Below are 24,573 nucleotides of genomic sequence, written 5' to 3' on the forward strand. Positions count from 1 at the left end.
CTACATTACAACATAGCGCCTCCCTTACTTCACCTGTTCTATATGTTGTAGATCTACATTACAACATAGCACCTCCCTAACTTCACCTGTTCTATATGTTGTAGATCTACATCACAACATAGCACCCCCCTAACTTCACCTGTTCTATATGTTGTAGATCTACATTACAACATAGCACCTCCCTTACTTCACCTGTTCTATATGTTGTAGATCTACATTACAACATAGCACCTCCCTAACTTCACCTGTTCTATATGTTGTAGATCTACATTACAACCTAGCACCTCTCTAACTTCACCTGTTCTATATGTTGTAGATCTACATTACAACCTAGCACCCCCCTAACTTCACCTGTTCTATATGTTGTAGATCTACATTACAACATAGCACCTCCCTTACTTCACCTGTTCTATATGTTGTAGATCTACATTACAACATAGCACCTCCCTAACTTCACCTGTTCTATATGTTGTAGATCTACATTACAACCTAGCACCTCCCTTACTTCACCTGTTCTATATGTTGTAGATCTACATTACAACATAGCACCTCCCTAACTTCACCTGTTCTATATGTTGTAGATCTACATTACAACATAGCACCTCCCTAACTTCACCTGTTCTATATGTTGTAGATCTACATTACAACCTAGCACCTCCCTAACTTCACCTGTTCTATATGTTGTAGATCTACATTACAACATAGCACCTCCCTAACTTCACCTGTTCTATATGTTGTAGATCTACATTACAACATAGCACCTCCCTAACTTCACCTGTTCTATATGTTGTAGATCTACATTACAACCAAGCGCCTGCCTTACTTTCCTATCGTCAACTTCCTCTTCATCATCGCTCATCTGCCTAAACTGCAGTACAGCAAAAATCAAGGTGAGTTTCAATCAACTTTATTGATACTCACAGGGGAAATCAAGGTGAGTTTGAATCAACTTTATTGATACTCACAGGGGAAATTGAATTTTTGACACATACACATACACTGAGTATACAAAACATTAGGTACACCTGCTCTTTCCATGACATAGACTGACCAGATGAATCCAGGTGAAAGCTATGATCCCTTATTGATGTCACTTGTTAAATCCACTTCAATCAGTGTAGATGAAGGGGAGGAGACAGGTTAAAGAAGGATTTTTAAACCTTGAGACAATTGAGACAGACAACTTTGGGATAAAAAATATAGTTGTTGTCCTGCAGATTATTTGGGAACAGTTCTCTTTCTGCTTTGTATGTTTTAGTCTTCACATTATTCACACAGTCAGAATTCACTGCTTCAACTTTATTTTTTTTAATTTTGTTTTGTTTTGTCATTTAGCAGACGCTCTTATCCAGAGCGATTTACAGTTAGTGAGTGCATACATGTTCATACTGGCCCCCCGTGGGAAACAAACCCACAACCGTGGTGTTGCAAGTGCATGCTCTACCAACTGAGCTACAGGGGACTTCAGTAGCCTCTCTCCTCTCCTAGTTGGGCGTGAGAGTTCAAGTGTGTCTAGTTTATGTGCTCATTGAAATAGGTCAGGTTACTGTGGTGAGCACAGGTTAGGTTACTGTGGTGAGCACAGGTTAGGTTACTGTGGTGAGCATAGGTCAGGTTACTATGGTGAGCATAGGTCAGGTTACTATGGTGAGCATAGGTTAGGTTACTATGGTGAGCATAGGTTAGGTTACTATGGTGAGCATAGTCAGGCTACTATGGTGAGCATAGGTTAGGTTACTATGGTGAGCATAGGTTGGGGTTACTATGGTGAGCATAGGTTGGGTTACTATGGTGAGCATAGGTCAGGTTACTATGGTGAGCATAGGTTAGGTTACTATGGTGAGCATAGGTTAGGTTACTATGGTGAGCATAGTCAGGCTACTATGGTGAGCATAGGTTAGGTTACTATGGTGAGCATAGGTTAGGTTACTATGGTGAGCATAGGTTAGGTTACTATGGTGAGCATAGGTTAGGTTACTATGGTGAGCATAGGTTAGGTTACTGTGGTGAGCATAGGTTAGGTTACTATGGTGAGCATAGGTCAGGTTACTATGGTGAGCATAGGTTAGGTTACTGTGGTGAGCATAGGTTAGGTTACTATGGTGAGCATAGGTTAGGTTACTATGGTGAGCATAGGTTAGGTTATATGGTGAGCATAGGTTAGGTTACTATGGTGAGCATAGGTTAGGTTACTATGGTGAGCATAGGTCAGGTTACTATGGTGAGCATAGGTTAGGTTACTATGGTGAGCATAGGTCAGGTTACTATGGTGAGCATAGTCAGGCTACTATGGTGAGCATAGGTTAGGTTACTATGGTGAGCATAGGTTAGGTTACTATGGTGAGCATAGGTTAGGTTACTATGGTGAGCATAGATCATGTTACTATGGTGAGCATAGGTCAGGCTACTATGGTGAGCGAGCATTGCGCCTTTTAATTTTCAATAAGTATTGATTACCCATTTATTTGTCTCCGCCTGCAAATCAGCCTTTAAAAGGTAGGCTATATCCTATATGACTATGGTAGGCTATATCCTATAGGACTAAGGTAGGCTATATTCTATAGGACTAAGGTAGGCTATATCCTATAGGACTAAGGTAGGCTATATCCTATAGGACTATGGTAGGCTATATCCTATAGGACTATGGTAGGCTATATCCTATAGGACTATGGTAGGCTATATCCTATAGGACTATGGTAGGCTATATCCTATAGGACTATGGTAGGCTATATCCTATAGGACTATGGTAGGCTATATCCTATAGGACTATGGTAGGCTATATCCTATAGGACTAAGCTAGGCTATATCCTATAGGACTAAGGTAGGCTATATCCTATAGGACTATGGTAGGCTATATCCTATAGGACTATGGTAGGCTATATCCTATAGGACTATGGTAGGCTATATCCTATAGGACTAAGCTAGGCTATATCCTATAGGACTAAGCTAGGCTATATCCTATAGGACTAAGGTAGGCTATATCCTATAGGACTATGGTAGGCTATATCCTATAGGACTATGGTAGGCTATATCCTATAGGACTATGGTAGGCTATATCCTATAGGACTATGGTAGGCTATATCCTATAGGACTATGGTAGGCTATATCCTATAGGACTATGGTAGGCTATATCCTATAGGACTAAGCTAGGCTATATCCTATAGGACTAAGGTAGGCTATATCCTATAGGACTAAGGTAGGCTATATCCTATAGGACTGTGCAAAACATAGCAAGTGTTGCTGCTTCCAGTTCAGTAGCCATACCTCCGAGAGCAGGTAGGCCTGTGGTCTCAGTTAAATAGAGTAGGCTATAGACTATGCACGGGGCAGTTATCTTTGATTAGGCTATATTGCCTAGAAATAAATATTGATCATCCATATTTCTCGGTCTGAAACTCTTCCCACTCCTAAAAGGTAGGCTATAAAAATAGCTCAAGAGAAAGTGCAAGTCTCTCCAACTCTGCTCTCTTCAAACTCCATCTAGCATATTGGCTGATATAGCCCAGCAAATACAGATAACCTAATATAATGGGCCACGTTAGAATCTCTGGTAATTTAACCTATTTCTAAAGTTATTTTTTGCGCATTTGATATTGCCTTTAGGGCACAATATTGCTGGGACCGCGGGTGGCACGTGACTGGGGTTGGGTGTGTGTCGGACAGAAAGCCAGCGGGCGGGTGCGGGAAGAATACATCTGTCCCACAGACCTCTAGTGTGAGGCGCACCGGTTTGTTAAGAACTGCAACGCTGCTGGGTTTTTCACACTCAGAGGTTTCCTGTGTGTATCAAGAATGGTCCACCACCCAAAGGACATCCAGCCAACTTGACACAACTGCGGGAAGCATCGGGGTTTAACACGGGCCAGCTTCCATGTGGAACGGTTTCGACACCTTGTAGAGTCCCGTGCCCCGATGAAATTGATGCTGTTCTGAAGGCAAAAGGCAGCCCAATTATTGACAAAAGAGCTTGATCTGATTGGTCAAAAGACCAATGAATGAGAAAAGCTCTGAATTGGCGTGCCTGTGTAAAGGCAGCCATAGAGACGCATCATCTCCAGGACAGCCAAGGGGAGCAGTTAACATGATGATGGCTTTTATTAGTCCTCCTGTCTGTATTGCCCATGGAGGACCACATTGGGGATAAGTGTTGCATAATGCTTTCATATGTTATGCTCTGGGCTTGATTGATTTCATCTGTCAGTAAAAAAAAAAAAAAATATATATATATATATATATATATATATATATATATATACACTGCTCAAAAAAATAAAGGGAACACTTCAACAACACAATGTAACTCCAAGTCAATCACACTTCTGTGAAATCAAACTGTCCACATAGGAAGCAACACTGATTGACAATACATTTCACATGCTGTTGTGCAAATGGAATAGACAACAGGTGGAAATTATAGGCAATTAGCAAGACACCCCTAATAAAGGACTGGTTTTGCAGGTGGTGACCACAGACCACTTCTCAGTTCCTATGCTTCCTGGCTGATGTTTTGGTCACTTTTGAATGCTGGCGGTGCTTTCACTCTAGTGGTAGCATGAGACGGAGTCTACAACCCACACAAGTGGCTCAGGTAGTGCAGCTCATCCAGGATGGCACATCAATGCGAGCTGTGGCAAGAAGGTTTGCTGTGTCTGTCAGCGTAGTGTCCAGAGCATGGAGGCGCTACCAGGAGACAGGCCAGTACATCAGGAGATGTGGAGGAGGCCGTAGGAGGGCAACAACCCAGCAGCAGGACTGCTACCTCCGCCTTTGTGCAAGGAGGAGCAGGAGGAGCACTGCCAGAGCCCTGCAAAATGACCTCCAGCAGGCCACAAATGTGCATGTGTCTGCTCAAACGGTCAGAAACAGACTCCATGAGGGTGGTATGAGGGCCCGACGTCCACAGGTGGGGGTTGTGCTTACAGCCCAACACCGTGCAGGACGTTTGGCATTTGCCAGAGAACACCAAGATTGGCAAATTCGCCACTGGCGCCCTGTGCTCTTCACAGATGAAAGCAGGTTCACACTGAGCACGTGACAGACGTGACAGAGTCTGGAGACGCCGTGGAGAACGTTCTGCTGCCTGCAACATCCTCCAGCATGACCGGTTTGGCGGTGGGTCAGTCATGGTGTGGGGTGGCATTCCTTTGGGGGGCCGCACAGCCCTCCATGTGCTCGCCAGAGGTAGCCTGACTGCCATTAGGTACCGAGATTAGATCCTCAGACCCCTTGTGAGACCATATGCTGGTGCGGTTGGCCCTGGGTTCCTCCTAATGCAAGACAATGCTAGACCTCATGTGGCTGAAGTGTGTCAGCAGTTCCTGCAAGAGGAAGGCATTGATGCTATGGACTGGCCCGCCCGTTCCTCAGACCTGAATCCAATTGAGCACATCTGGGACATCATGTCTCGCTCCATCCACCAACGCCACGTTGCACCACAGACTGTCCAGGAGTTGACGGATGCTGTAGTCCAGGTCTGGGAGGAGATCCCTCAGGAGACCATCCGCCACCTCATCAGGAGCATGCCCAGGCGTTGTAGGGAGGTCATACAGGCACGTGGAGGCCACACACACTACTGAGCCTCATTTTGACTTGTTTTAAGGACATTACATCAAAGTTGGATCAGCCTGTAGTGTGGTTTTCCACTTTAATTTTGAGGGTGACTCCAAATCCAGACCTCCATGGGTTGATAAATTTGATTTCCATTGATAATTTTTGTGTGATTTTGTTGTCAGCACATTCAACTATGTAAAGAAAAAAGTATTTAATAAGATTATTTCATTCATTCAGATCTAGGATGTGTTAGTTTAGTGTTCCCTTTATTTTTTTGAGCAGTGTATAATCTGTAAAAATGAGTAATCCAAAAAATATGTAATAAAAAATGTAATCTCTGGTCCTGACCCATGTTGCGTTGAGTCCACCATGTGATTCGTTTTACTCTCCCATTTCTCCAGGGATGACGTGCAGGAAAGCCACAGACCCGGTAGACTGGCCTCCTCTGGTTCTAGGCCTGCTCACTCTGCTCAAGCAGTTCCACTCCAGATACACAGAGCACTTCCTGGCTCTCATTGGGCAATTCATACGCTCTATCATGGACCAGTGCACCAGGTACTGAACTCACCAGTCCTTTGATTGATTGATTGATTGATTGATTGGTTTATTTTTATTTTCCAGTTTAAAAAAATACATATTTTAAGAACCTGATATCACAGTAAAGTCCGATTTATTTAAATTGTGAAAATATAATAATGTATTACTTTACTGCTAGTGTTGGTACGTTGTCCAAGGCTGCTATTTCAAACAGCTCTTTCTTGCAAAAATAAATGTTTTCTCGATGGGACTAACCTGTATAAATAATACAATTTGAATGCAAAATGTAAGTAAATTGCATAAATTATTTGTGAACACTGTGCTATTATATGTGAATTATATTCTACTTCAAATTCAATGAAATTGAGTTTACAGTAATAATTCTTTTCCAGCCAGAGTTTACAGTAATAATTCCTTTCCAGCCAGAGTTTACAGTAATAATTCCTTTCCAGCCAGAGTTTACAGTAATAATTCCTTTCCAGCCAGAGTTTACAGTAATAATTCATTTCCAGACAGAGTTTACAGTAATAATTCCTTTCCAGCCAGAGTTTACAGTAATAATTCCTTTCCAGCCAGAGTTTACAGTAATAATTCCTTTCCAGCCAGAGTTTACAGTAATAATTCCTTTCCAGCCAGAGTTTACAGTAGTAATTCCTTTCCAGCCAGAGTTTACAGTAATAATTCCTTTCCAGCCAGAGTTTACAGTAATAATTCCTTTCCAGCCAGAGTTTACAGTAATAATTCCTTTACAGCCAGAGGATCCCGGACATGCCGTCTGATGTGGTGGGAGCACTGATGTTTCTGGAAGATTACGTACGCTACACCAAGCTGCCTCGCAAGGTAGGATTAGATTAGGATTAGCAACAACACCCATGGAAAAAATACTATAGATATTCTCTGGAATATTTTACATGCATATATCATCTGTTCCTATAGATATTCTCTACAATATTACATTTTACATGCGTGTAATAATCTGTTGCTGTTTTCTGTCTTCATAGGTGGCCGAGGCCCACGTGCCAAGTTTCATCTTTGACGAGTTCAGGACAGTCCTGTGAAGATCTGGATAGAGGCTTCGTCATTTAATTTCTGTTGATTCTTTCGTTCTACCTTAAGCTCTTCATTATGTAATGACCAATAATGTGGTAATGCAGTAATAACACTGTAAATAGTTGAAGGTTTTTTAATAACATCATGTGTTGGTAACTTTGTAAACTACCACTGTGGTATATGGTGTTAATGAAATGCAAAAGAGGCTTTGAATAAATCTGTTGTATATTTTGTTGATTAGATTTTTATTTCGTATGACAGAACTTTAAAAACATTCTAAATCCAAGCAATTTACAGTAGTTGGGTGGCTTTTATTTTGAAGGAATGTCTGGCTCGACTTCTTCAGGACTTCCTCAATGAGACCAGATTCATTGGTCCAGATCCTGCCCGACTACATGCGCAGGCGTCGCATCAACCAATGGTTGCGTGCCACGTCATAGACTGTGCAGTCGGGCACCAGACTTCTATATTATATGATGTGGATCCTAATAGTTTCCTAATCATACTATAGCTGGTGTGACATTCTGTATAACCTTCAAATAAAATCATTCAATAGCATCAACCTATTTAATGTTACAAAAACAGGCAAAATGTTGGCAAAACTGTAAGACATGAACCGCATGTAAGGTGGAAGCTCAGCGCCCAGTCTCTCACGTTAATTCAATACAGGTCACTTGGACAGTGGTGTCTCAGTCGTTTCTCTTGTCTCCTGATCGACCTTCTAAACAAAGAAATAAAACTAAGAGGAGGAATGATTTGTATGTACCCAGATACCAGATGTTAATCTGTTCAACATAACAACATGGTAACTTAATACATGTGGCGTAGTTACTTGAGTTTTAGACAATTAAAGCAGCAATCTAAGTGCCTGACTTGGAGTCAGGTGTCTGTGTGGGTACAGAGGTTATCTGACTTGGAGTCAAGTATCTGTGTGGGTACAGAGGTTATCTGACTTGGAGTCAAGTATCTGTGTGGGTACAGAGGTTATCTGACTTGGAGTCAAGTATCTGTGTGGGTACAGAGGTTATCTGACTTGGAGTCAAGTATCTGTGTGGGTACAGGGGTTATCTGACTCGGAGTCAAGTATCTGTGTGGGTACAGGGGTTATCTGACTCGGAGTCAAGTATCTGTGTGGGTACAGGGGTTACCTCTATATGCTGTATAGTGGCTAAGGGGTTCTTACCTCGAGACCTGCAGCATTTCACCACCAGCACACAGTGAGACATGCTCCATGTTGTCTGAGATCTTCCTTCTCTGACACAGTACTCACAGAGTAGCACACAGTGAGACATGCTCCATGTTGTCTGAACTCTTCCCTCTCTGACACAGTACTCACAGAGTAGCACACAGTGAGGCATGCTCCATGTTGTCTGAACTCTTCCTTCTCTGACACAGTACTCACAGAGTAGCACACAGTGAGACATGCTCCATGTTGTCTGAACTCTTCCTTCTCTGAGCTGACAGTCATAGAACCTTTTATACCGTCTCTGCTGAGCTGACAGTCATAGGTGTTAGGCCGAACCAGAAAGTGAAGTTTATCAATATCTGTTTAGGGATGCTCTGATTGTTTTGTATATGTTTTTTAATATCATTACATGTTGCCAACTTTGTGTACTGTCACTTTGTGGTATGTGAATAGATACTTGCAAAGAAAAAAAGTATGACAGAACTGTTAAAACATTAAAAATCCAAGAAACAACAACATTAACTGTTCTGATCCCCATATACAGTGGGGAAAAAAAGTATTTAGTCAGCCACCAATTGTGCAAGTTCTCCCACTTAAAAAGATGAGAGAGGCCTGTAATTTTCATCATAGGTACACGTCAACTATGACAGACAAAATGAGAAAAAAAAATCACATTGTAGGATTTTTAATGAATTTATTTGCAAATTATGGTGGAAAATAAGTATTTGGTCAATAACAAAAGTTTCTCAATACTTTGTTATATACCCTTTGTTGGCAATGACACAGGTCAAACGTTTTCTGTAAGTCTTCACAAGGTTTTCACACACTGTTGCTGGTATTTTGGCCCATTCCTCCATGCAGATCTCCTCTAGAGCAGTGATGTTTTGGGGCTGTCGCTGGGCAACATGGACTTTCAACTCCCTCCAATGATTTTCTATGGGGTTGAGATCTGGAGACTGGCTTTGCCACTCCAGGACCTTGAAATGCTTCTTACGAAGCCACTCCTTCGTTGCCCGGGCGGTGTGTTTGGGATCATTGTCATGCTGAAAGACCCAGCCACGTTTCATCTTCAATGCCCTTGCTGATGGAAGGAGGTTTTCACTCAAAATCTCACGATACATGGCCCCATTCATTCTTTCCTTTACACGGATCAGTCATCCTGGTCCCTTTGCAGAAAAACAGACCCAAAGCATGATGTTTCCACCCCCATGCTTCACAGTAGGTATGGTGTTCTTTGGATGCAACACAGCATTCTTTGTCCTCCAAACACGACGAGTTGAGTTTTTACCAAAAAGTTATATTTTGGTTTCATCTGACCATATGACATTCTCCCAATCCTCTTCTGGATCATCCAAATGCACTCTAGCAAACTTCAGACGGGCCTGGACATGTACTGGCTTAAGCAGGAGGACACGTCTGGCACTGCAGGATTTGAGTCCCTGGCGGCGTAGTGTGTTACTGATGGTAGGCTTTGTTACTTTGGTCCCAGCTCTCTGCAGGTCATTCACTAGGTCCCCCCGTGTGGTTCTGGGATTTTTGCTCACTGTTCTTGTGATCATTTTGACCCCACGGGGTGAGATCTTGCGTGGAGCCCCAGATCGAGGGGAGATTATCAGTGGTCTTGTATGTCTTCCATTTCCTAATAATTGCTCCCACAGTTGATTTCTTCAAACCAAGCTGCTTACCTATTGCAGATTCAGTCTTCCCAGCCTGGTGCAGGTCTACAATTTTGTTTCTGGTGTCCTTTGACAGCTCTTTGGTCTTGGCCATAGTGGAGTTTGGAGTGTGACTGTTTGAGGTTGTGGACAGGTGTCGTTTATACTGATAACAAGTTCAAACAGGTGCCATTAATACAGATAACGAGTGAAGGACAGAGGAGCCTCTTAAAGAAGAAGTTACAGGTCTGTGAGAGCCAGAAATCTTGCTTGTTTGTAGGTGACCAAATACTTATTTTCCACCATAATTTGCAAATAAATTCATTAAAAATCCTACAATGTGATTTTCTGGATTTTTTTCCCTCAATTTGTCTGTCATAGTTGACGTGTACCTATGATGAAAATTACACTGTAAGCGCACAAGTTAAAGTAGTTCGAGACTTTTATTTTGAACGAATGTCTGGCTGGACTTTCTCACTTCCTCAAAGAGTTGAGATTTGGAAGGATGGCCTCTCGAGACTACCTCAAGAGAAACCGGAAGAGCAAGCAGCAACAAACTTTTCCCGGTAATTTTATATAGCTAGCTAGTTAAAGTTGTTTAGTGTTTTCTCATATTTAGGCACCAACACATTAAAGAACACTTCGACAACCAGTATATCCTTTCCCAGCGAGGTAAGTCGTGAGGTTAGCGAGCTATTTATTGGCATGCTTGCTTAGCCATAGTTAGTGTTTTTAGCGTAACGTTAGCCGGCTAGCCAGATATCAACATAGCTAGTAGCTAGCTAGTTAACTAGTGCACTTGTTGATGATACGTGAATGCAACCTGAAGGTAGCTACAGATAACTTGTTTTGTGACCGTATGCAGGTTATTGTTCCAGCCTTGCTCTAACATTAACTCAACTAATCAAGGTATTGGTGAGCAACTGAATCAGGTGTGTTTTGAGCAGGGCTGGAACAAAAACCTGCACACCAGTTCTCCAGGGGTAGGGTTGGCCATCCTGGCATCTGCTCCAGTCCACAGAGGGTGGCTTGACCAGGTCTAGGTCCCCATGTTGATCCATTATAACTAAGTCCCTGTGTTTTGGTTAATCATGTTGATCCATTATAACTAAGTCCCTGTGTTTTGGTTAATCATGTTGATCCATTATAACTAAGTCCCTGTGTTTTGGTTAATCATGTTGATCCATTATAACTAAGTCCCTGTGTTTTGGTTAATCATGTTGATCCATTATAACTAAGTCCCTGTGTTTTGGTTAATCATGTTGATCCATTATAACTAAGTCCCTGTGTTTTGGTTAATCATGTTGATCCATTATAACTAAGTCCCTGTGTTTTGGTTAATCATGTTGATCCATTATAACTAAGTCCCTGTGTTTTGGTTAATCATGTTGATCCATTATAACTAAGTCCCTGTGTTTTGGTTAATCATGTTGATCCATTATAACTAAGTCCCTGTGTTTTGGTTAATCATGTTGATCCATTATAACTAGGTCCCTGTGTTTTGGTTAATCATGTCACATGACCTGGATTCTAACCTTTTATTTTAAGCCTTTTCTAGAAATTAGAATTAGACCAAAAATGAAAGCAGTTGTCTGAGGATGGACCGTCTGACATGAAAAGAAAAGGGCACCGTTTTAATGAAAAAGCTTTTAAATAAAGGTTAAAACCCAGGTCATGTGACATGATTAACCAAAAACACAGCGCCCTAATATTATAACAACTTGCATCTCTTGTTTCAGATACTTGAATGTTTTAGATTTTCAACATGTCCTTGAGTGTAGTCCACTCCACGCTGTCTAGTCTGAAAACATGTCGGACAGATATTGGAACTGGGATGGACATTGTGACAGACGTTGCGCTGGATGTGGCAGAAACAGCAGGTAGGTTAATCATCTCTGTCAGAGAGACACTGGGACTTTACTGTGCGGATAATATCTTTGTCGAATCCTTCTCACTGGACAGACCCTTTGTATATAGTCAATGGGACTGACTGACTGACTGACTGACGGACTGACTGACTGACGTAACTAGAAAGTGGAGCGGAACACAGGGATGGAACTTGAGGATTTTGGGAACTGGTCAGCCGGGCAAGTATATTTACATTTTTACTAGCCCAGGTCAAAAATCTGTGCCATGCGATATTTGAAAATTATAAAATCTCGCTAGCCAGCGGCCTGGTTTGACACATTTTCTACTAGCCCGGTCTGAAAAAGCACTAGCCGCGGACTAGCTTAATTTTCATCCCTGGGTGCACATCAGTCCATCTCCCATACAATTGTCCGGTTCAAGTACTTCAACTTTTTGTATTTTTTAGTAATTGAGTGGGAGTATAACATTCCAGTTTGGCGGTTTCAGATTTCTACGAATCACAGAAGACCGAGAGCTATGGCATGCCATCATTTGGAAGCTTGTGCCACCATAACCAACAGTATGCAAGATTTGAAGGCATTGTATTGTATATTCCAGGAACTGAGAATGATGCAGTCCTGAAGAAGCTTGACTTGATGATGCTGGAGTGTGCCAAACTGGACCGGGAGATCAACTGCTTCGTTGAGGTGGTGGACTATGTCACTGCAGAGGTGAGTAGGGGACTACAGGGGTTCAAGTTCTCCGTCATTGTGACGGATTTCCGTCAGATGGATCGGTGTAGATCCTCAAACAGCAGTGTATAGCCTACTGTAGCTGCTGGTGAAGTCATTCAAAGCCTCTACGTTATCACTCAGGATGTCGTTTTCCACTGCTACTATTTCTGCCACGTAATGGTGTTATTAAACTAAACCAGACAACCCCATAGAACAATAGTTTACCTATTTACCTAGTCGCCTTGTTGTTGTGTGTTCTATGCAAGATACATATTCCTCTCGAGGCGCGTTGAAGTTGCGAGAGCCTTAGGGAGGGAAACATATTCAGACAAGCAATTCTTAATGCAGTCTCAGAAAAAACATGTTTGAAAGCAGTTTTGGCCTTTGTTAAGAAAGAGGGGGATCCCAGCTTTCCATTGCTACCATATTTATTTCGCTACTCCTAAAATTGCGCGCTGCATCATTTAAGTTAAGAAATACTTATTTCCCTCATTAAAATGCTAATCAATTTATAACATTTTTGACATGCGTTTTTCTGGATTTTGTTGTTGTTATTCTGTCTCTCACTGTTCAAATAAACCTACCATTAAAATTATAGACTGATCATGTCTTTGTCAGTGGGCAAACGTACAAAATCAGCAGGGTATCAAATACTTTTTTCCCTCACTGTATATGTTTTTTTTACCAATATGTTATTGGGCTCATTTCTGGAGGTGGAAATTATATTTTAGATGGTGTCTGAATCATTGCATTTTTAAAATTCATTTTGGAGTAGAATGTCCTTTTTCAAAAGTCACCAGAACTGAGCTTGATAAAAGTCACCTTGTCCTAGAGAGATTTGCACGGTTATCAAAACGTCACGCCAGGGTAAGCCTACACGAAACACAGCCCTTATTTGAAGTGTTTCTAAAATCCCCTATGGGGAAAAATGAATGGTGGAAAAACGATTGGAACCATTTCCCTGTTTGAACGCTAGGTTTTATGGGTATTATGACACCTTCACTGTGGGGCTCTATAACACCTAGGTCGTATTCCTAAGGCACCAAACGTATCAAAGCGGGCTGAAACAGGGAGGTACCACCTGATCTTGTCCAATATGAAACTCTTAGTTTTATTTTCCACTGCGAAGCGTTTTGCTACAGTGTGCTCTAATGAATATGACCCTGATTCAACTAATCAAGAGCTTGATGATTATATGCTGATTGCCTCCTGCCCACCAGGTGAGGAACCAGGAGGTTAGGGTTAACACCTGTCCACCATAACACCTGTCTGGTGATACCTGCCTCCTGCCCACCAGGTGAGGAACCAGGAGGTTAGGGTTAACACACCTGTCCACCATAACACCTGTCTGGTGATACCTGCCTCCTGCCCACCAGGTGAGGAACCAGGAGGTTAGGGTTAACACCGACCTGTCCACCACGGAGGTTGGTTAACACCTGTCTGATGATACCTGCCTCCTGCCCACCAGGTGAGGAACCAGGAGGTTAGGGTTAACACCTGTCTACCATAACACCTGTCTGGTGATACCTGCCTCCTGCCCCCCAGGTGAGGAACCAGGAGGTTAGGGTTAACACCTGTCCACCATAACACCTGTCTGGTGATACCTGCCTCCTGCCCACTAGGTGAGGAACCAGGAGGTTAGGGTTAACACACCTGTCCACCATAACACCTGTCTAGTGATACCTGCCTCCTGCCCCCCAGGTGAGGAACCAGGAGGTTAGGGTTAACACACCTGTCCACCATAACACCTGTCTAGTGATACCTGCCTCCTGCCCCCCAGGTGAGGAACCAGGAGGTTAGGGTTAACACCTGTCTACCATAACACCTGTCTGGTGATATCTGCCTCCTGCCCCCCAGGTGAGGAACCAGGAGGTTAGGGTTAACACACCTGTCCACCATAACACCTGTCTGGTGATATCTGCCTCCTGCCCCCCAGGTGAGGAACCAGGAGGTTAGGGTTAACACCTGTCTACCATAACACCTGTCTGGTGATACCTGCCTCCTGCCCACCAGGTGAGGAACCAGGAGGTTAGGGTTAACACCTGTCTACCATAACACCTGTCTGGTGATACCTGCCTCCTGCCCACCAGGTGAGGAACCAGGAGGTTAGGGTTAACACCTGTCTACCATAACACCTGTCTGGTGATACCTGCCTCCTGCCCACCAGGTGAGGAACCAGGAGGTTAGGGTTAACACCTGTCTGGTGATACCTGCCTCCTGCCCACCAGGTGAGGAACCAGGAGGTTAGGGTTAACACCTGTCTACCATAACACCTGTCTGGTGATATCTGCCTCCTGCCCCCCAGGTGAGGAACCAGGAGGTTAGGGTTAACACCTGTCTACCATAACACCTGTCTGGTGATACCTGCCTCCTGCCCACCAGGTGAGGAACCAGGAGGTTAGGGTTAACACCTGTCTGGTGATACCTGCCTCCTGCCCCCCAGGTGAGGAACCAGGAGGTTAGGGTTAACACCTGTCTACCATAACACCTGTCTGGTGATACCTGCCTCCTGCCCACCAGGTGAGGAACCAGGAGGTTAGGGTTAACACACCTGTCTACCATAACACCTGTCTGGTGATACCTGCCTCCTGCCCCCCAGGTGAGGAACCAGGAGGTTAGGGTTAACACCTGTCTACCATAACACCTGTCTGGTGATATCTGCCTCCTGCCCCCCAGGTGAGGAACCAGGAGGTTAGGGTTAACACCTGTCTGGTGATATCTGCCTCCTGCCCACCAGGTGAGGAACCAGGAGGTTAGGGTTAACACCTGTCTACCATAACACCTGTCTGGTGATACCTGCCTCCTGCCCCCCAGGTGAGGAACCAGGAGGTTAGGGTTAACAGCCTGTCTACCATAACACCTGTCTGGTGATACCTGCCTCCTGCCCACCAGGTGAGGAACCAGGAGGTTAGGGTTAACACCTGTCTCTGTGCCACCAATAACACCTGTCTGGTGATACCTGCCTCCTGCCCCCCAGGTGAGGAACCAGGAGGTTAGGGTTAACACCTGTCTGGTGATACCTGCCTCCTGCCCACCAGGTGAGGAACCAGGAGGTTAGGGTTAACACGCCTGTCCACCATAACACCTGTCTGGTGATACCTGCCTCCTGCCCACCAGGTGAGGAACCAGGAGCCTGAGGCCATGTTCAGACTGAAGTCTCTGGTGAAGGAGAGGTTCACTGAGACACACGGCAGACTGTCTGAAGGAGAACTACAAAACCACGTCAAGCTGGTCAGCTTTAAGGAGAGCGTCAGAAACGCACTCAAAACAAGTGAGGCATACGCATGGACGCCACACACACACACACACACACACACACACACACACACACACACACACACACATATACACACACACACACACACACACACACACACACACACACACACACACACACTAGTTCTATGTAGACTAGAGACTAGCATCATGGTCACTGGGAAACGTATCTTGTGTGTATGTTCTGTCTACATCAGTGAACCCTGAGGCAGCAGAGAATATGGAGGAGGAGCTGGATGAGGATATTGCTGTGACGCAGAGTGAGGTTAACTTCACCTGTCCCCTCACTCAGGTTGGTCTCTCCTCCTGTCAGTGTCATTACCATGTAGCTAACCTGTCTCCCTCACTCAGGTTGGTCTCTCCTCCTGTCAGTGTCATTACCATGTAGCTAACCTGTCTCCTCACTCAGGTTGGTCTCTCCTCCTGTCAGTGTCATTACCATGTAGCTAACCTGTCTCCTCACTCAGGTTGGTCTCTCCTCCTGTCAGTGTCATTACCATGTAGCTAACCTGTCTCCCTCACTCAGGTTGGTCTCTCCTCCTGTCAGTGTCATTACCATGTAGCTAACCTGTCTCCTCACTCAGGTTGGTCTCTCCTCCTGTCAGTGTCATTACCATGTAGCTAACCTGTCTCCCTCACTCAGGTTGGTCTCTCCTCCTGTCAGTGTCATTACCATGTAGCTAACCTGTCCCCTCACTCAGGTTGGTCTCTCCTCCTGTCAGTGTCATTACCATGTAGCTAACCTGTCTCCTCACTCAGGTTGGTCTCTCCTCCTGTCAGTGTCATTACCATGTAGCTAACCTGTCCCCTCACTCAGGTTGGTCTCTCCTCCTGTCAGTGTCATTACCATGTAGCTAACCTGTCCCCTCACTCAGGTTGGTCTCTCCTCCTGTCAGTGTCATTACCATGTAGCTAACCTGTCTCCTCACTCAGGTTGGTCTCTCCTCCTGTCAGTGTCATTACCATGTAGCTAACCTGTCCCCTCACTCAGGTTGGTCTCTCCTCCTGTCAGTGTCATTACCATGTAGCTAACCTGTCCCCTCACTCAGGTTGGTCTCTCCTCCTGTCAGTGTCATTACCATGTAGCTAACCTGTCTCCTCACTCAGGTTGGTCTCTCCTCCTGTCAGTGTCATTACCATGTAGCCAACCTGTCTCCTCACTCAGGTTGGTCTCTCCTCCTGTCAGTGTCATTACCATGTAGCTAACCTGTCCCCTCACTCAGGTTGGTCTCTCCTCCTGTCAGTGTCATTACCATGTAGCTAACCTGTCCCCTCACTCAGGTTGGTCTCTCCTCCTGTCAGTGTCATTACCATGTAGCTAACCTGTCTCCTCACTCAGGTTGGTCTCCTGTCAGTGTCATTACCATGTAGCTAACCTGTCCCCTCACTCAGGTTGGTCTCACCTCCTGTCAGTGTCATTACCATGTAGCTAACCTGTCTCCTCACTCAGGTTGGTCTCTCTTCCTGTCAGTGTCATTACCATGTAGCTAACCTGTCTCCTCACTCAGGTTGGTCTCTCCTCCTGTCAGTGTCATTACCATGTAGCTAACCTGTCCCCTCACTCAGGTTGGTCTCTCCTCCTGTCAGTGTCATTACCATGTAGCTAACCTGTCTCCTCACTCAGGTTGGTCTCTCCTCCTGTCAGTGTCATTACCATGTAGCTAACCTGTCTCCTCACTCAGGTTGGTCTCTCCTCCTGTCAGTGTCATTACCATGTAGCTAACCTGTCCCCTCACTCAGGTTGGTCTCTCCTCCTGTCAGTGTCATTACCATGTAGCTAACCTGTCCCCTCACTCAGGTTGGTCTCTCCTCCTGTCAGTGTCATTACCATGTAGCTAACCTGTCCCCTCACTCAGGTTGGTCTCTCCTCCTGTCAGTGTCATTACCATGTAGCTAACCTGTCTCCTCACTCAGGTTGGTCTCTCCTCCTGTCAGTGTCATTACCATGTAGCTAACCTGTCTCCTCACTCAGGTTGGTTCTCCTGTCAGTGTCATTACCATGTAGCTAACCTGTCCCCTCACTCAGGTTGGTCTCTCCTCCTGTCAGTGTCATTACCATGTAGCTAACCTGTCTCCTCACTCAGGTTGGTCTCTCCTCCTGTCAGTGTCATTACCATGTAGCTAACCTGTCCCCTCACTCAGGTTGGTCTCTCCTCCTGTCAGTGTCATTACCATGTAGCTAACCTGTCTCCTCACTCAGGTTGGTCTCTCCTCCTGTCAGTGTCATTACCATGTAGCTAACCTGTCTCCTCACTCAGGTTGGTCTCTCTTCCTGTCAGTGTCATTACCATGTAGCTAACCTGTCTCCTCACTCAGGTTGGTCTCCTGTCAGTGTCATTACCATGTAGCTAACCTGTCCCCTCACTCAGGTTGGTCTCTCCTCCTGTCAGTGTCATTACCATGTAGCTAACCTGTCTCCTCACTCAGGTTGGTCTCTCTTCCTGTCAGTGTCATTACCATGTAGCTAACCTGTCTCCTCACTCAGGTTGGTCTCTCCTCCTGTCAGTGTCATTACCATGTAGCTAACCTGTCCCCTCACTCAGGTTGGTCTCTCCTCCTGTCAGTGTCATTACCATGTAGCTAACCTGTCTCCTCACTCAGGTTGGTCTCTCCTCCTGTCAGTGTCATTACCATGTAGCTAACCTGTCTCCTCACTCAGGTTGGTCTCTCCTCCTGTCAGTGTCATTACCATGTAGCTAACCTGTCCCCTCACTCAGGTTGGTCTCTCCTCCTGTCAGTGTCATTACCATGTAGCTAACCTGTCCCCTCACTCAGGTTGGTCTCTCCTCCTGTCAGTGTCATTACCATGTAGCTAACCTGTCCCCTCACTCAGGTTGGTCTCTCCTCCTGTCAGTGTCATTACCATGTAGCTAACCTGTCTCCTCACTCAGGTTGGTCTCTCCTCCTGTCAGTGTCATTACCATGTAGCTAACCTGTCCCCTCACTCAGGTTGGTCTCCTGTCAGTGTCATTACCATGTAGCTAACCTGTCCCCTCACTCAGGTTGGTCTCTCCTCCTGTCAGTGTCATTACCATGTAGCTAACCTGTCTCCTCACTCAGGTTGGTCTCTCCTCCTGTCAGTGTCATTACCATGTAGCTAACCTGTCCCCTCACTCAGGTTGGTCTCTCCTCCTGTCAGTGTCATTACCATGTAGCTAACCTGTCTCCTCACTCAGGTTGGTCTCTCCTCCTGTCAGTGTCATTACCATGTAGCTAACCTGTCTCCTCACTCAGGTTGGTCTCTCCTCCTGTCAGTGTCATTACCATGTAGCTAACCTGTCTCCTCACTCAGGTTGGTCTCTCCTCCTGTCAGTGTCATTACCATGTAGCTAACCTGTCTCCTCACTCAGGTTGGTCTCTCCTCCTGTCAGTGTCATTACCATGTAGCTAACCTGTCTCCTCACTCAGGTTGGTCTCTCCTCCTGTCAGTGTCATTACCATGTAGCTAACCTGTCCCCTCACTCAGGTTGGTCTCTCCTCCTGTCAGTGTCATTACCATGTAGCTAACCTGTCCCCTCACTCAGGTTGGTCTCTCCTCCTGTCAGTGTCATTACCATGTAGCTAACCTGTCCCCTCACTCAGGTTGGTCTCTCCTCCTGTCAGTGTCATTACCATGTAGCTAACCTGTCCCCTCACTCAGGTTGGTCTCCTGTCAGTGTCATTACCATGTAGCTAACCTGTCCCCTCACTCAGGTTGGTCTCTCCTCCTGTCAGTGTCATTACCATGTAGCTAACCTGTCTCCTCACTCAGGTTGGTCTCTCCTCCTGTCAGTGTCATTACCATGTAGCTAACCTGTCCCCTCACTCAGGTTGGTCTCTCCTCCTGTCAGTGTCATTACCATGTAGCTAACCTGTCCCCTCACTCAGGTTGGTCTCTCCTCCTGTCAGTGTCATTACCATGTAGCTAACCTGTCTCCTCACTCAGGTTGGTCTCTCCTCCTGTCAGTGTCATTACCATGTAGCTAACCTGTCCCCTCACTCAGGTTGGTCTCCTGTCAGTGTCATTACCATGTAGCTAACCTGTCCCCTCACTCAGGTTGGTCTCTCCTCCTGTCAGTGTCATTACCATGTAGCTAACCTGTCTCCTCACTCAGGTTGGTCTCTCCTCCTGTCAGTGTCATTACCATGTAGCTAACCTGTCCCCTCACTCAGGTTGGTCTCTCCTCCTGTCAGTGTCATTACCATGTAGCTAACCTGTCTCCTCACTCAGGTTGGTCTCTCCTCCTGTCAGTGTCATTACCATGTAGCTAACCTGTCTCCTCACTCAGGTTGGTCTCTCCTCCTGTCAGTGTCATTACCATGTAGCTAACCTGTCCCCTCACTCAGGTTGGTCTCTCCTCCTGTCAGTGTCATTACCATGTAGCTAACCTGTCTCCTCACTCAGGTTGGTCTCTCCTCCTGTCAGTGTCATTACCATGTAGCTAACCTGTCTCCTCACTCAGGTTGGTCTCTCCTCCTGTCAGTGTCATTACCATGTAGCTAACCTGTCCCCTCACTCAGGTTGGTCTCTCCTCCTGTCAGTGTCATTACCATGTAGCTAACCTGTCCCCTCACTCAGGTTGGTCTCTCCTCCTGTCAGTGTCATTACCATGTAGCTAACCTGTCCCCTCACTCAGGTTGGTCTCTCTTCCTGTCAGTGTCATTACCATGTAGCTAACCTGTCCCCTCACTCAGGTTGGTCTCCTGTCAGTGTCATTACCATGTAGCTAACCTGTCCCCTCACTCAGGTTGGTCTCTCCTCCTGTCAGTGTCATTACCATGTAGCTAACCTGTCCCCTCACTCAGGTTGGTCTCTCCTCCTGTCAGTGTCATTACCATGTAGCTAACCTGTCCCCTCACTCAGGTTGGTCTCTCCTCCTGTCAGTGTCATTACCATGTAGCTAACCTGTCCCCTCACTCAGGTTGGTCTCTCCTCCTGTCAGTGTCATTACCATGTAGCACTTGACATGTCATATGACAACTCACATTTCACTTGAATGTGGTTGTTGTCTTGTGTTTTTCCCCATTTCAGTAATTCATGATACGTATGTTTGGTATTTCTTTACCACTGTAACTAAAACGTCTCTGCGACAGGACAATGAAGCTTTACAGTGTGGTTCTCGCCGTGTTGTTGTGTGGGCCTGCAGGTGGAGATGGTGAACCCAATGAAGAACAAAAAGTGTAACCACCACTACGACCGGGACGCCATTATGGGGATGATCAGCGCCAGGCAAAGCCAGAAGAAGAAGTTACGGTGAGACATATGATATTCCTAACGACTGGTTCACACGTTGTCGTGTTTCGGCATTTCATTTTACAGTACGTTTGTTGTCTTGAGTCTGCCTGCCCCTGTTGCCGTAGCACCTCGTCAATCAGGACGTGCTGTCGTCTCTCTGCACTAGCCTGCTGTTTTCTCACCTGTCGTTACGCTTAAACAACTGTTGCAGTAAAACAGATTGATGACACGGTTCTTTCTCCCTCCCACAGCTGTCCGGTGGTTGGCTGTGGCAATACGGACGTGAAGCAGGGAGACCTGATCCTAGATCAGATTATGAAGAGACAGATCCAGAAGAGGTAGACTGCCAAGACATGATTCTGGTCCAGAAGAGGTAGACTACCAAGACATGATTCTGGGGTACGCCACTCATCAATCCTGACAATAAGAATTCCACTTTAATTTAGTTTAAACGTGACTTTTTGTTGTTGTGACCAAATGTATTGCTGCTCTGTGTGGTGTAATTTGGTCATCACAGAATTGCACTATTCAGAAGTTTTATAAAACAACATCTCTTTGTTTATACATAAGGGATTCATCTTTTTCAGTCAGTTCAATAAAAGTTTTGATACAATTTACCTATCAATAAAGTCATTGGGATGCACTTCAGAGAACAGCAGCATCCTAAGCCTTTGGTGTTGAGAACCTGCAGTTGCTGTATTAGACCACTGGGGGGCAGTGTCATCCCTGGAATACACCGCAAAGGGCTCAGGAGAGGTGACTCAGGTCGTGAGGAGAGAAGCTGGATAATCATAACTTATTATGAGAGAGTTGGGCTGAATTAATTAGAGAATGGGGGGGTTTCCTAAATACTTACAAACGATAGAAAGATCATGTCTGTAACATTCAAAGTGAAAAGATTATTGAATCAAGGATGTGGAAATAATAAAATATCTGTTTTCAGTTCCATCCTAAAAGGAGACCATTTCATTGTGTGAAATCTGTGAATCAATTCAGTTGAGTGATTTCAATCTGTCTCCTCCTGCCTGTCCTCCTGACTCCCTGTAAACTGAAGACTCTTTGTTCTCAGGACAGAAACAAACAAAGAGCGTGCTGAGATGGAACTAGGTGAAGCTAATCTTTTAATAATCTTACGTCAGGTTTTTTTAATAAGATTTCAGATGCAGCTTGCTTATTGTGTGTCCCCCCCTCCCCCCTCATCTATGACTTTGTCCCAAATAACACCCTATTCCCTATGTAGAGCACTACCATTGACCTGGGCCCATTAGGTGCCATTTGGGACGTCACCTTGTAAAGGGTAGGGCATGCCGTACTAACCATCTGCAGACAGAATTGAGAACAGAGAAAAAATGATTTACAGACAAACAATAGAAAACTTTTGTGAGTCGTTCATTCACATCCAAACTGGGGCAGTTTTCTATTAAAGATCAAATCAAGTTGTCTGCCCGTCTACAATGTAGTTACATCACAGTTAATTTCACAGCAGTTTAGGTTGTGTAGGCAAACCAATTGACACTCACCATTAGTGCCAGCCTGTCCAATCTCTAGGTCTGTGTCAGAGTATACTCCATACACTCCACTCAGGGTTAATCCCAAATGGCACCCTATTCCCTATATAGTGCACTACAGACCTGGGATAACTATGCTTTGGGGAATGTAATTATTTTCCCGGGGGAAACAAATAGTTACTTTGGAGGTGACTTACAACTATTTGAATACAGATTTCAGAAAGTGACTACTTTTCAAAACTATTTGAATACAGATCTCAGGAAGTGACTACTTTTCTGAAACTGGATTGGCTGCCTTCAAACTTTCAACCAATCTCTGACAGTAATGTTTGATCTACACAGTACATGTCTATCTAAACATGTTGTAAATGTCCGTTCTCCTGACTGTCCATTGCCCCAGCTGTAGATAATGAGGTCAAACCAATGATATTTTGTACAGATAAGTATAAATAAGTTATGACACTCAACTACTCTGACTCGTTCAACATGCACTGAAAAGGTAGCTTAGTGGTTAGAGCGTTGTGCCAGTAACCGAAAGGTCGCTGGTTCTAATCCCCGAGCCGACTAGGTGAAAAATCTGTCGATGTGCCCTTGAGCAAGGCACTTAACCCTAATTGCTCCTGTAAGTCGCTCTGGATAAGAGCGTCTGCTAAAAAATAAATAAATTTTAAAAAAGGTTGAAAGCTGCAATTTATTATGATACCTGAAAATGCTGCAGAGTAATTCAAAGCCATTCGTAAACATTGCAAACAGCAAGTTTGAATGCTTAGCAAAAACAACTTGGAACCTCTCTTTGTCCATCTGAGGGTAAGTGTCCTTGTTTCAAACACACTATACCATCTTTAAAGGAATACTTTGGGATCTTATCTTCTTCCAGGGTAGATGAACTCATGGATACCGTTTTTATGTTTCTGTGTCCAGTAAGAAGGAAGTTGGAGGTAGTTTTGTGAGCCAATACTAACTAGCATTAACGCAATGACTGGAAGTCTATGGGTAGTAGCAGATACCCATAAACTTCCAGTCATTACGCTAACGCTAGTTAGCAACTTCTTTCAAACTGCACGCAGAGACTTAAAAACGGTGTCCACAAGTTCATCTGACTCTGGGGAAGTAGATAAAGGACTTCATTGCCAAAATCCCGAAGTACCCCTTTAAAGGGTTAGTTTACTTGGAACAATTTTGTTTACATTTTAGTCATTTAGCAGATGCTCTTATCCAGAGGTACTTACAGTTATTATACTGGCCCCCTGTGGGAATCGAACCCACAACCCTGGCGTTGCAAGCGCCATGCTCTACCAACTGAGCTACACGGAAACACAAACTAACACGATTGTCCACCTACCTTGGCTGTAGTTGATTCAAGAAGGCAGTTTTGGGATATTTAGTTTCCTTTCGACACTTAATAGCCATATTTTGTTACTGTTCGCATTCTCAGTGACACTTCACATGAAACTGTTTAATTTGCATGTTGTTACATAATACTTTGGTAATTGCGTTTTTAATTGCATAGCAATGAGCTGAGTTTTTGTAACTACTGTCCACATATGTAATAACTCCTTTATTGTGACATTATAAAGTTCCAATGTCCAATGGACTGTAACAACAATGTTGCTGTTGTAATAATCTCAAAGCTACTACACCTGTATAATAACTTGATGTCAAGTGTTACTATGTGTCTCACTCATTTGTAAAAAAAAAATATATATATATATATATTTGTTAGTCATTTTGAAGTTGCAAAAGTGATCTACTCTAATGTTGAGGTTGATTCCATGTCCCTCATGTATTTAATGTTAGGGTATATTAATATTCGTATCTGAGAGCCCTCCAGTGTGCTAATGATAATATATTTAGACTAATTCAACTAACTGTTGTCGTTTTTGGTTCTTCATCAAATATTTGGCAGCCATCAAATATATATAATTTTTTTTTTTTTATCGAATATCCTCTATATATTCAAATACCTTCAAATATTATTTGGTTTTCCCAAAGGTATTCCAAATACATTCAACTC

General features: G+C 44.4%; 2 protein-coding genes and 1 long non-coding RNA gene across 5 annotated transcripts in view; 2 read left to right on the forward strand and 1 right to left on the reverse strand.

Annotated features, from left to right (window-relative positions):
• The window catches only part of LOC121542570 (WASH complex subunit 5-like), a 32,678-nt gene extending 25,310 nt beyond the window's left edge, over window positions 1-7,368 (forward strand). For all 3 annotated transcript variants that reach the window (XM_045217326.1, XM_045217324.1, XM_045217325.1), the window contains exons 26-29: window positions 794-890; window positions 5,952-6,105; window positions 6,840-6,927; window positions 7,089-7,368. In XM_045217326.1, the coding sequence (XP_045073261.1) occupies window positions 794-890; window positions 5,952-6,105; window positions 6,840-6,927; window positions 7,089-7,145 (396 nt within the window). In that variant the 3' untranslated portion in view covers window positions 7,146-7,368. The remainder of the gene's footprint in view (window positions 1-793; window positions 891-5,951; window positions 6,106-6,839; window positions 6,928-7,088) is intronic.
• Window positions 7,369-10,469: 3,101 nt separating this feature from the next.
• LOC121542572 (E3 SUMO-protein ligase NSE2) lies at window positions 10,470-22,015 on the forward strand. Its single transcript, XM_041851988.2, has 7 exons — window positions 10,470-10,650; window positions 11,718-11,858; window positions 12,445-12,557; window positions 15,678-15,831; window positions 16,034-16,128; window positions 20,963-21,069; window positions 21,303-22,015. The coding sequence occupies exons 2-7, from the start codon at window positions 11,744-11,746 to the stop codon at window positions 21,391-21,393; spliced, it is 675 nt and encodes a 224-aa protein (XP_041707922.1). The 5' UTR covers window positions 10,470-10,650; window positions 11,718-11,743; the 3' UTR covers window positions 21,394-22,015.
• On the reverse strand, window positions 14,031-15,662 carry LOC123486121. Its single transcript, XR_006659257.1, has 3 exons — window positions 15,567-15,662; window positions 15,327-15,342; window positions 14,031-15,265 (listed from the first exon to the last, which is right to left on the reverse strand). It is a non-coding gene; the product is annotated as an uncharacterized LOC123486121 (long non-coding RNA).
• Window positions 22,016-24,573: the final 2,558 nt, after the last annotated feature.

This window comes from Coregonus clupeaformis, unplaced genomic scaffold, assembly GCF_020615455.1.
Source record: "Coregonus clupeaformis isolate EN_2021a unplaced genomic scaffold, ASM2061545v1 scaf1010, whole genome shotgun sequence".
NCBI lineage: Eukaryota > Metazoa > Chordata > Actinopteri > Salmoniformes > Salmonidae > Coregonus > Coregonus clupeaformis.

Bases quoted from the DNA above. Each gene is read 5' to 3' on its own strand.
- LOC121542572 (XM_041851988.2), top strand. From the start codon at position 11,744: ATGTCCTTGAGTGTAGTCCACTCCACGCTGTCTAGTCTGAAAACATGT. The intron at 11,859-12,444 runs GTAGGTTAATCA...TGTATATTCCAG, and splicing joins GGATGTGGCAGAAACAGCAG to GAACTGAGAATGATGCAGTC. The intron at 21,070-21,302 runs GTGAGACATATG...TCCCTCCCACAG, and splicing joins AGCCAGAAGAAGAAGTTACG to CTGTCCGGTGGTTGGCTGTG.